The 12,277-nt window shown below is 41.2% G+C and overlaps 1 protein-coding gene across 1 annotated transcript; it reads right to left on the reverse strand.

The window, feature by feature from the left end:
- Positions 1–4,577: 4,577 nt before the first annotated feature.
- Positions 4,578–8,552, reverse strand: LOC106941180 (PR domain zinc finger protein 1-like). The gene is made up of 3 exons (XM_015024122.1): positions 7,251–8,552; positions 6,923–7,051; positions 4,578–6,815 (listed from the first exon to the last, which is right to left on the reverse strand). The coding sequence occupies exons 1-3, from the start codon at positions 8,304–8,306 to the stop codon at positions 6,210–6,212; spliced, it is 1,791 nt and encodes a 596-aa protein (XP_014879608.1). The 5' UTR covers positions 8,307–8,552; the 3' UTR covers positions 4,578–6,209.
- Between the last annotated feature and the right edge of the window lie 3,725 nt (positions 8,553–12,277).

The following is a 12,277-nucleotide window of genomic DNA, read 5'->3' on the forward strand; positions in this document are numbered from 1 at the left end:
TTGCTGTCTCAGCGAAATTACTCGACCCAGGCCTGATGTCGAGAAGGGGAGGAGGACACCTCCCTGCGAACAGGATGACACAATTTTTTTCTACGAGAACCAATTTCAACACTTCAGATGAAGCACAGGAGAGCCTTTAGTCTGTAGATCGGCTTGCAAAGGGACTTGTCCTTTCCTTTTCCTGTTCCCTGCTTCCCAGGCAAAATACAGGTTAATGGCACCTTTGCTGTTTGCCTTTTGGACAAAAGAGAGGGGCAAACGTTCCTTTCAAGACATAATTTCTGTACCTCACCGTTTGACTGTAAGTCATCACTGTTAGGTGAGGAAGGGACAGAAGCTGCGTATCTATATGTCAGCAGCATTGGTTTGGGAAGTTGTGTGCCAGTAAAGGATTAGCGGACATCGACCTTTAAGCAATCAGAGGGAAAAGGACCGTATCCCCAACTCCAACATCTCAATTCCCTTCAGCCAGAAAAACATTTAAAGAGGAGTGGCAAAAGCAAAGGTGGTGAATTTGCTGTGCTTATTAATGACTGATGATATTATTCATTTACTATTAAATTTCATCCCTGCTGCCGGGAAATTGAGTTGTTAACTGGTCATGACATAGCAATGAGACTGTCAAACAGTCTTCACTCAGAAGTTTTTTTTAATTCACTGGATGGCTGCGACTGGAGATCCTCTCTGACATTCGCACAGCTTTTCACGACTATGAAGATACTTGGATGTTAAAAGTTAAAATATTTAATTTCCTACTGGGGGAAAAGTATTTTTGAAAGAAATGTTGAACTTGAAACATGATGCATAGCCATGATGTTAAAGATTATTCCTGCTTGTTAAAGAAAAGCAGGTTGATTTGAAAGAAAAACTGACATTTAATCCATAAATGATACCCTTAACAGGTGCCAGAGTCAGAATCATGAGGGTTTAGACCACCAAAACATTAATGTGGAGAACTCCTTCCTTTTGTGAGTGAAGCCCACAGTTGACGTCTAGTTGGATAATAAATATTCCTGTTATCACTTTTATGCAACCATTAGGCTGTTGGAAGACACCTTGGGCTACAAGTTTTTTATCTGAAAACCTAAAATTCATCTGTAAGCTACACTGCAGTGAGCACAGATTGAACATGTACCAGGCTGCCCAAGACAATAAAAATGACACTGTCTAATTTATGTGCATATGACTTTAACAATCCCTTCAAGCTGTTTAAGTTTTGAAAGTAGACAAGCAGCTCACTGTTGTAAAAAGTATCATTGTTGGGCCTATGTCTAATACATACTCTGTATTACAAAGACATGTGTCTTATTGCTTGAAGCATACAGAACCAGTTCTTTCTTGCCAGGACATTTTATTCTTCACAAGAACTCAGATGAAGAACTGCTGGGAAGCCCTCACAGGTCCCTCCTACTAAGCATTTAAACCAGACATGATCTGAGTCCTGCTCTGATGTTGTCAAGGACAAGCAGTGATAACTCCCAAACCAGGGCTGCAAGACCAAAATAAAGTACTTCTGTTCTTGTAGCCCTGGGATCAAGAACAAATTATGTTTATGATTATGCATAAACCTTTAGACCAGGGGTGGGCAATCCTGGTCCTCGAGGGCCGGTGTCCTGCAACTCTTAGATGTCTCCCTGGTCCAACACACTTGAATCAAACAGCTGAATCACCTCTTAAGTGCAGTCAAGTTCTCCAGAGTCCTGCTAACGACCTCATTATTTAACTCAGGTGTGTTGAAGTAGAGACACATCTAAAAGTTGCAGGAGTCTGGCTCTCGAGGCCTGGAGTTGCCCATCCCTGCTTTAGACAATAAACCATTCTTCCTTTACAAAATATGGCACTAACAAAAAGGGGAAAAAATGTAATATGAAACAATATGAGCAGATGAAGGCATCCTTCCTTGCATTTTGTCAAATCTACACCATCAGTATCTTGATAATTTCATTGCCTACTCATCTTACTTTGTGATCTTGACTGCCTTTGTTTTGTCTGATTACACAGTTAGCAACAAGTCAGGAACCTAATTTTGAATTAAAACAAAACCTCTTGCACTGTTGTTTCAGTAGAGGTGGCTGATTATTTTTGTCCTTCAGAGAGGCAACAAGAAAGTTAGCTCACTCACCAGTGATGTACAGTCAGCGGAGGCAGAGAATAATACATAATGATGAAATAATTTATATTGCTATATTTACCCTGTGGTTTGTACAATAAAGTATTTATTTTTCATTTAGCTTAACCAATTTTGATAATTTTTTTCTTAAGTTGCTGAATTTTCACTATTTCCTATTCAAATGCTCAGCAGCGAGCTGAGCTGAGCCTCACCTTGGATTGCGCAACCCCTCGCTAACTGCTGGCTGCCATTCAATGAGGGCATGCTCCTCTTGTCTGTACGTCGCCAATAAAATGGTTAAAAAACATTTAATATATGAACTGGTTTTCATAATTAAACTTATTTATATAATGTACAGTGTTTTTTTTTGTCACCGATTGTGACAAAAAAACACGACCATAAACGGCAGAGAACAGATTCGAGGTGAGGCAGGCAGTTCTCTTGCTTCATGGCAGGGGGCGCTCATGATCCCAGACATTGTGACTCCACAACTGCAGAGTAAGTGACCGAGAGCTAGCAGTGCAGTAACTAAGTGAAGTGCAGCGATATATTTATTGTTTTCTCATCTCTTCCGACGTCAGCATGGATGACTACATTTCTACACTTAGTTTTCTAAAGTTGATTTTCAACTGAAGCAGGAAATAATGCTATAGTAAAGACCAACACCGGAGCTGAAATGTTTGCTTCGAAACAGAAGGTTACCCGCTCTTCTCAAACGAAGTGGTATACAAGAAAAGACAGGCTTTGAGAATGTCCTTCGAGAAATGGCCTTTTCTGCTTTCCTGGCTTTCTTTTTTCAGCTTGTTGCACTCTGTGGACTTGGATGGGATTTTGTGACTTAAACCAAACATGAGCGATTTGGGATGTCGAGGATAAACTTGGCTTTGGATTAACGGACATGTTTGTGCTCTGCATGGACTTCATTTATAAGTAAAGGTAAGACAGGAATATATTTTTTAAGGAAATGTGCGTTTTGTGGTCGACAGTTTGTATGTGATGTATGTAATCTAATGCCTGCTGTATTAGATTAGCTAGTAGCAGCGGTAGCTATAATCTACCACAGCGATAGCATTTGGACTAAAAACATACTGACTGAATGTTCTGCTCTTTGTGTAAAATTGTTGCCAGTTGCTATGGCAACGAGTCTGCGTGTAGCTTCACCGACACAGAGGTCACCACTTAGTGATTTCGAGTTGTACTTTGGTTTTTCTTTTTGCTGTGGAGCATAGCACGAAATTATTACCTACATTTTCAAGTTTCATTGAGCTAACGGAATTGTCATCCATGTCATCCATAGCTGCGGCAGCGCGACTATGGATGACATGTAAGAGTAGTCTTCTTGCCCTCCAGCGTTGTGCGCATGCGCAAAATTTCCGTATGTAAAAAAATAACATGCAAGGTGTCTGTAAACCTGATTAAGTCAGTGCCTCACCAGCTATGAACCTCACCGCAGATCACTGTCACTCACTATTGCAGACAAAAGGCCTCGTCATTGGTCTATGCCTCAAAGATCATTTTAATATGATGCCACAGAAAATGCTAGAGTGATACATTTTTCTGAGGTTGTAAGGAGCAAATAGATGCTCTCTCATTCACATCTGCTTGACGGCTGCTACACTTTCCCTCACTTACGGGGACAGTTCTAGGACACTGAAAACATCTATTAAATAATAAAATTTGTTGAGAATTATTTCATATTTTCCTTTGGTTATAGGACTGGATGATATGACGGAAAAACGTATCATTATATAAACATTTATCAGACAATTTTTAAGCACTTAAGAGGCATATTGGTGAAACCTCAAACTGCTAGTTACTCTGGTAACTTGCGTATACTTGTAATATACTTATATTTATGCGTATATTTTCCTGCCTCTTTATAAGTTAGACAGGAAATAAAAAGAGAGCTAGTTCTAAGCATGTGGCTCATTTATTGTTGTCATGGCAACTCCATAGTAACTCCATGGCCATGACAGTTAGTTACAGATGCCTACCAAGATGGCTGTCAGCTAGAAAGAGTGAGCGTGATGTCAAATTGGAACTATGTATTCTATATATTGAATATTCTATCAGACATAATAACAGTGGTCACATCTGTTGTGATATAGTTTTGGATTTATTGTCCAGTCCTAGGTTTATGAATTAAAGTAAAATGATAATAATAATAATAATAATAATAATATTATTATGTGGTTCTTCAGTCATAATAATTAAAATATTACATTATGCTAGGCATCAGCGGAAATATTTGTTGCTTATCTGTTCAAAAATAAAATTAATTGATCAGCTCACAAGTTGTTGAAGTTAGTGGGTAAATATTGTGAAAATGTAGGTGTTTTTTTTACAAGAGAATATATCAAGGAGAAACTTTAGTCATAAGTTTTGTCTGTGTTTAATTTTCATAGTAAAAAAATTAAATAACAAAAACAACAACAAAAAAGAAATGAAGAGTCATAGAGCCTTTGAATTTAGATTAGAGCAGTGACATTTATATCATAATTTACACTTTTTGACATTTTGCACATAAATAACTTTGTAAACCAGCATGTAAACAGAGACAGGTATTTTAGGGGATTCTCCTCTGGAGCGAAAACTCTGACCAGAGAAAGAGGAAAGCTTTGGTCGAACATTTGAAACATAATGAAAAAGTAAAAGTAACTTCAGGTTATTGAAGTGCACCTGCTACAGAAAATCACAGCTGCTGCAGTAACATTAAGCTGGTTCTTAATGCAGTTTTGACCAGGTTTACAGATATTGTACACAGTGTAAATTATATAAGCATCGGCACTGAAGGAATAAAGTAGGAGGGGGGCCAGTGCATAAAAGAGGGCCGAGGTGCTTAGGTGTTGTTAACAAGGCAGCAGATTGATGGGGCTGTTTTTCAAAAATAAAACAACAAATAACAGCAACAACATGAAAAATATATACAAAAACAGGAGCAAACACTTCATCATCAACACAACGTACATCTTCCCTTCTTCAGCATTTTCATTCTTTTAGTCCTTCTTTCCCTGTTTAGATTATTTTGGAAACTGAAGCCAAGTGAAGTTTGGTTTTTAGCATCTAGTGTAGCTCCCCAAACACATTTAAAATTCCTGCTGGGTACTAACATGATTTCATAAAAAAATAAAGATAGAAAAAAAAAGGTAAAACAGGGGAAATGACAGCTAATCAGCCTCCTGAGTCCGTTTATGTGCTACATTTTAAGCGGGCTATGCCGCTCCTTTGGACTGCATGAAGAGGTGCTCTCCAGTTCAGTTTGGTTTATTCTTCAAGTAGAAAAAAAAAGGAATAAATAAAAAACTCCCACCTTCAGCTGTCCCTTTGAACACACAAACACACACATCATCACATCCACACTGAGGTAACTGTTGTGAAAAAATATACAAAAACTGAATGCCCTTTTTTGTTTCATTTAAATTAAGGATGCATCAGAAAATGACATAGACACTTCTGGAAAGCGATTCAGACAGGTTGAAATAACGCTTTTCCTTGGAAATGAACTAATTTACTGTATGTGCCATAAGTAGGCAAGGTTTTCTACTTTTCCTCTGGCTACTTTTATTTTTGGTATTTAAATAGATAAGCCGTGCAGAATGGACACAGAGGAGACTAATAAGGGCAACGAAAGAGTGGATATTTACAGAGAAATTGAGACAGGGTAAAACAAATTAACATCAACAGAAATAATTGTTTTCACCCTATTAGTCAGCAATCCATTCACTTATTGCTTTTGAAGACACAAAATTAAATGCATAATAAGTTAGATTATATAACAAGTAATTTATCAAAAACAAGAATGTTCGAAAAAAGACAAAATCATTGAAAAATTCATATAGAATTATATTAATTACATTAAAGAAAAAAAAATCCTTTTTAGGTGATTGTCTAGGAGTAATAAACACTAAAATCACTAAGTAGTCATGGGACATTGTCTCTTGCAGCCCTGAGTGTGAGAGTCCCTGATAGGTTGAAAGCATGGCGTGTTCATGGGGATGACAATAGATAATTATTTATTTACAGCTGTTGCTCCTGGCAACAAGTCCACCATGCAGTTCAAAATCAATTTTTCATGTGACTTGCACATAAAAATAGTCTATTAAGCATGATCCTCTGACTCCTGCTTGACGGTAATGCTAGCAGCAACTGGTGAGATGGGGTTGCTGCGGCGGATCTTGATAACTGACGTCTCATTCGGGGACTCGAATGGACCATAACCTGCAGACAGAAGATCGGTGGCAGTGCCATTGTAACTGGGGTGGAAGTTGGGGGACTTAAGGTCAGACTCCCTCCACAGCATCCCCAAGACTTGTTTCTCCAACATGGCGTCCATCTCCACCGACCCCTGCAGCTGCTCCAGTCGCTCAGCGTGCTCACTGACATCGAAGCGCTCAATCTCTTCGTTGGCGCGGTGCACCTCTTCCAAGGCAGCTTGACTTGAAACATTAGGACTGCCAGGACCAGAGGTTGCAGCCAGGCAGTAGCCCTTCAGGTGTAGCCGCAGGCTAACCAGGTGGATGTAGTGGCGGTGGCAGTGGGGGCATTTATGTGGACGTTCGCGGGAGTGTAAGCGCTTGTGCAGCTTGAGGTGGACAAACTGGGTGAACTTAGCGGGGCAGAGCTTGCAGTGATAAGGCTTCTCCCCTGAGTGAAGGCGTAGGTGAGTTTTCAGGTTGCTGGTGCTGCTGAAGCGCTTGTGACAAACCTGAAACGGGAGATCACATTAAAACATGGTTTAAGCAGCTTGTTACCTGTGAGTTATTACAAATAAACCATCTAGGCAATAAGCTCTTTTTGAACATTTTGTCTCACCTGACATTCATGTGGTTTCTCCCCAGTGTGAACCAGGTAGTGTTTTTGCAGATGAGCGAGTTGAGTGAAGCCTTTGCTACAGGTTTGACATTTGAATGGCCTTTCTCCACTATGCACCCGAAGATGAACCTATGAGAAAAAAAGCATATTTGCTTAGGTTTCTTCAGGTCATAACCTTGATTATTATGAAGTAGTTAATTTAAGCCTGTTGTACTACCAGCTGATTACACTTTACGCCTTTCAGAGTGCACAAATGATTACAAGGTAACAAATCAGATCAGCAGGCATGATGTTAAAACGCAATAACAGAGCAAATCTCAAGTCTTACCTTCAGGTTTGACAGCTGCCCAAAGGTCTTACTGCACACGTTGCACTCATACTTGATTTTGCCATTCTGCTTCTTCAGAGGGTAAGGCAACGCCTTGTATCCTGCTGACCCTGCACCACGCTTCACTTTGGTCAGATTAATAGCCTCTTCATCTGGGTGACGTTCACTAGTGTTTCCCATATGGGCTGAGGTAGGCTTGGTTGGCATCTGCTCGCTGGGAGGTGCTATGGCGGCAGTTGGAGAGCCGCTGGAGGGAGCGTGAGCTGGTCCGTGTGGGTTAGGGTGCCCTGGATAAGAGCTGTGAACTCCTGCTTTGTCTCTCAAAGTAGCAGTTGAGAAGGCACTTCTTGGCCCGGGCAGGAGATAGTCTCTGTGGGCAGAGATTGAGGAGGGGTGCACAGGTTCAGGTATTACAAGGCGCCTTGCTGCAGGGTCAGAAGGCAAGAGGGCTAGATGAGGGGGCATTAGGGTGCCATACACTGGATAGATCCTAGGGAAAATCCCTCCTACAGTTGGGACACCACCGCCAGGGAGAGGATAATGATGTGGTAGGAGATAACGCGGGTACTGGTGAGGAGGGTAGAATGTTGAGGGGAGTGGGGCAGATGGAGGGGAGTAACCAGGGTAAGGGTAAATAGAAGCTGGTGATAATGCTGGACCAGAAGGGCTACTATGAGGGCTGGTTTCTGGGCTGCTTCTTGCAGAAGGGCTTGGTGTGGCTGATGACTGTTTGCCAGGGGAATGAGTTAAGGGGTAACCAGGATGGCTGGGTTTGAGCAAGTCTTCAGAGAGGGGGAAATGTGGTCTGAGAAGGGGGTAGAGAGCACGGGGGTACAAGGGCCGCTCCGGGCTATCAGCACAACGTGGGCGGGTGGGAAGAGGGCGGCTGGGCTCCCTCTTAGGGGCCAAGGAGGACGAGGTGCTGTTGGTGCCACGGAGAATGGACAGGACACTGTGCTCCCTCTTGGGAGGAGTGGGAGTCATTGAGACTGGAGACATACTGGACATTTCAACTGTGCTGTCCTCTCTGTCCACATGCTGCTGCTTAACCTCCATAAGTGACTGCTCTGTAAAGACAAACCAAGAAAAAATTAGTCATCAAATAGATCTAGATGGCAGCCCACATTTAAGACATGTTAAATCCTAACAAGGTGTTTTAAAAGCAATCTATTATATTTCCATGAACAGGGTAGGATGGGTTTATGGGCCAGACAAAATATGTTCATTATATTTTTTTTACACAAAATTATTCTTCAATATTGAGATTTTTGTCTGGTCAGTTCTACCTATTTTGAGCTCCTTTCAGAATGACCTCCTTTACAGCTTCTTGTCACTTTAAATCTAAATAAGCTGCTGCTGGCCACGCCCCCAACTCGCTGTTTACCCTCACATTGTAAAATGTTTCGCTGGGATCATTGAGGTTATTGAACATATTAATGTTAAAATGATAAGGTCTAAATACATAGTATAAATTCCAAAAACTATCTGACTAAATGACTGAATCAAATTGATTTTGATTTGATCTAAATCTATTTGGATTCTGTGTAACCTGACATGAATTGGACCGGGTTTTAAAGTGTCTCAAGATGACATTTGATATGATTTGGAGTTAGATGGATGAACTGAATTGAATGAAGGAACACCATAACTAACTCAGTAGACTAATTAGGTTGACAGAAGTGATGAACGAGGGTGAGGGGCAAGGTAAGGACCAAGCCACAGGAAGTGAGGCGTGACATCTGCCTCCAGGGCTTGTGTGTGTGGGGCATGTGATGCGTGTTTGCCTATAAAATCAAGATAATATCAGAATGGTGGCAGACAGACAGACAGGACTGATGGAGGGTTTCCTGCTGAAGATATCCTCAGAAAAAGCTTGGCCTCCACCTGCCCTCTTCAGAGCACACACAAACACGCCCCACCCCATGTGACAAGGTACACACACACGGAGGCGCCTTTAGACAAAGGCCTCTGTCTGATTTGTTGACTCTTCCTCTTCTGAACAACTTGCACACACTTCTGATCAAGCGCTTACTCCCCAGCTTTTTCTGGCCATTTGCTATTGTTTCGAGGTCGAAGGGTAAATTAGAGAGCTTCCTCCCTTTAGTCACTCACACCTACAGTCGCCTCCCGATGATGAAAGAGTGGATTAGGGAGGGGAGCTCCCTAACACACATACTAAAAGCTCTGGGATGTCAGTTAGTAGCACATCTCGGCTGCTAAATTGCCACAGACGAGCCTTAAAATACAGCAACCTATTATCTTAAACCTCCTTTACAGCCCACCTAAGTCTTTACCATGAGGTCGCCCAGAGGGGACTGTGTGTGTGTGTGTGGCTGTAAGAAAGTGTGTGAGAGAAATGGAGGCTGTCAAAGAAAATCCCAAATGCAGCACTGGTGAAATTTACCTCTCTTTCCCCCTACGATTCACCTTCCCAGTCAAACACACACACACACACACGCACTCAACCAGTGACCCTTTCACCAGTAATATCGACAGTGTGTAAACATTGGGGTTATCAGTTAGCCTTCCTCCTCCTCTTTTTCCTCCTCCCTTCATCCCTCTTTCAGAAAACAAACAGGTCGGCCATCTTGGAGATATCAATCTGTCAACACGGCCCTTCTGCCAGGAAGTTCAAGTAGTCAGCCGAGTGGGTAGGAGGTGCGGCTCAACCAAACCCTCCTCTGTCTCCTCTCTGGTCTCTTTAAGTGACATGTATATATCAGGGTTATTGGCCAACGCACACACAGACTACTATGTGTGAGTTTGCATGTGTTTGAGATGAAAAGCAGGGTGTAAATGTGTCGGCATGTCGCCCTTATATCAGCATGAGTGTGGGAAGAGAGACTGTTCTTTGAATATCTTTGAAGACACACACACACACACACACACACACACACACACGGATGACAGGTGCTCTCGAGTGCTAAAACTTGAAGAATGCAAGATGACGGCAGCAATAAGAGCGAGAGAAGTAGGGAGAGGAGAAAGTGAGGGAGTGAGACAGCGATGCATGCCCAGTCATTTTGCTCACACATACACACACGTCTGGTTTTGTAATGACTGTACTGGAAAGAGGCGATGCAAAGAGAAATGATACAGCCAACAGTTGTTGTCTCTTCCCACCATTTAGGAATGTGTTACAGGATGTCATATAATTTTGGCCAGAAACTCTGGCGCCCCCCATAGGACAAGTGGCCCAATTTGTGCAAAGAATTATGTCATTTTGTGAGGAGCTATGTGGACAATATGTGCAAAGGTACTATTAAAGCCTGGAAAAGACTTGAACTATGAGCTATAAAAATGTATTAATCTCCATTCAACATCTGTGTATTTTATACAGATTTTTATGACTGAATAACACATTTGTGGTATTCCTCACTAAGCCAATATTTTGCAGAACAGTTGCAAATCAGATGGGGAATATTTCTACTAGTTTTGCACATGTAAAGATTGACGTCCATTCGTCTTTGCAAAGGGTTACTCAAATTAGGAAAACTGTTTGCAGTACTGCAACAGATTCTCAATTGGATTTGTGTCTAGGTTTTTACTAAACTGTTCTACTGAAAACTTAACCAGTGGCCTTGTCAAACGTTTCTTCCAAGATTGCTTTGAATGTAACTCTTTCCATCTGTCAATGACTCCATAGCAGGATTCTGTCTCCACCATGAATTTTGCATGTCAGACAAAAAGTTAAAGTTGTGTTGGTAGATTTGTATTTGTGTTGTGGTTTTTTTGGTCTTCTGATGAAGGATGTGTTGAGAATATTGTTTTATAACCTAGTCCTACTTTGAACCTCAGTACAATTTATAATTTAAATGCTAGTAGGATTTATTTTTCTGTTTGGTGACCTCTGTCAGCAATTTTGTGGCACTTGATTTTATTTATAGAGCAAATAAATTATTTTGAAAAATGTGTCATTTTCATCCACTTTGCAAAATTATGTGTGGGATTTCAGAAACAATCCTTCTGGAATGCATTAGAGTTTGTGGCTATCCCAAATTGTAACCCAAATGTTCATGCGCGGGTTATAATTCTAATGTATGCATGCTGTTTGAAATTACTTTCATTCCCTCCTGCTGCTGATATTTGAACATGAAAGATTATACAGTAGACTTCCAGCATTAATTATTGGTTTGCACATTATACATATTTAGTATTTGCAATGACAAGGACTTTTCTTGCCAGCTTCCTCCTCTTTTACCTTTTGCCCTTTAACTGAGTTTCGTTCTAACGTTACTTAGTCAGAAAGATTGTGGTTTTCTTGGTTTTACTCAGTCAGTCAGTGACATTATTTCTTGCTTCGCTCATAGAGCCACCGTAACAGACAATTGTTTTACTCATTTTAGGAATGTAAATTCAGATGGTTGAGGGAAAAAAAAACGAAAAAAAAAAAAAAAACGAACGAAAGCCCTTGAAACTTAAAGCTCGAGCCCTGAGACAAGAGACAAGTGCAGCAAACAAAAATTCAGTTGAAATCTGCTTTAAAGTCAGCTGCAGGTCAGCAGAGGCCTGCGGGGGCTCAAATGACAGATGAGGCTAATTAAAAGACGACTCATATAGTAAGTTCACAATGTGTTGAGATAAAGGAGGAGGGGATCAGGGGATCCCTCCTGTGTCTGTCCCCAGGTCATGCGCATTTTTCCCTGGGTAGTGGAGCCACTCTGGCTGGGTGTGCTGGTTCCTCTGCCACCTTAAGACTGCTATTAGCCTGCAGTCACACCTGGAAACCACTCAACTCCTGCTCTCAGGCTTTGTTTCCCTCAGAGCCCCCTCACTCTTTGATCAGCTCAGCCACAGTGGATGACTGCAGTGAGTCTGCTGTGGCACAAATCTGGTTGTGAGGTGAATTTTTCTGTTGATATTTCAGGTAAAATCTCAGACTCATGACTAACAGTCGCTGTTGTACATTATTTTATTTTATTTTTTTTATCATTTTGTGAATACAAACAAACTTTTAGCTCACTTCCTAATAAAAACTGCCAATGAAGACAGAGTCAAGCAAACACTCTGTCTCTGCTGCGTTTATT

The sequence above is a fragment of the Poecilia latipinna genome, unplaced genomic scaffold (assembly GCF_001443285.1).
Source record: "Poecilia latipinna isolate Pla-1442-1.1 unplaced genomic scaffold, P_latipinna-1.0 Scaffold3532, whole genome shotgun sequence".
Classification (NCBI taxonomy): Eukaryota; Metazoa; Chordata; class Actinopteri; order Cyprinodontiformes; family Poeciliidae; genus Poecilia; species Poecilia latipinna.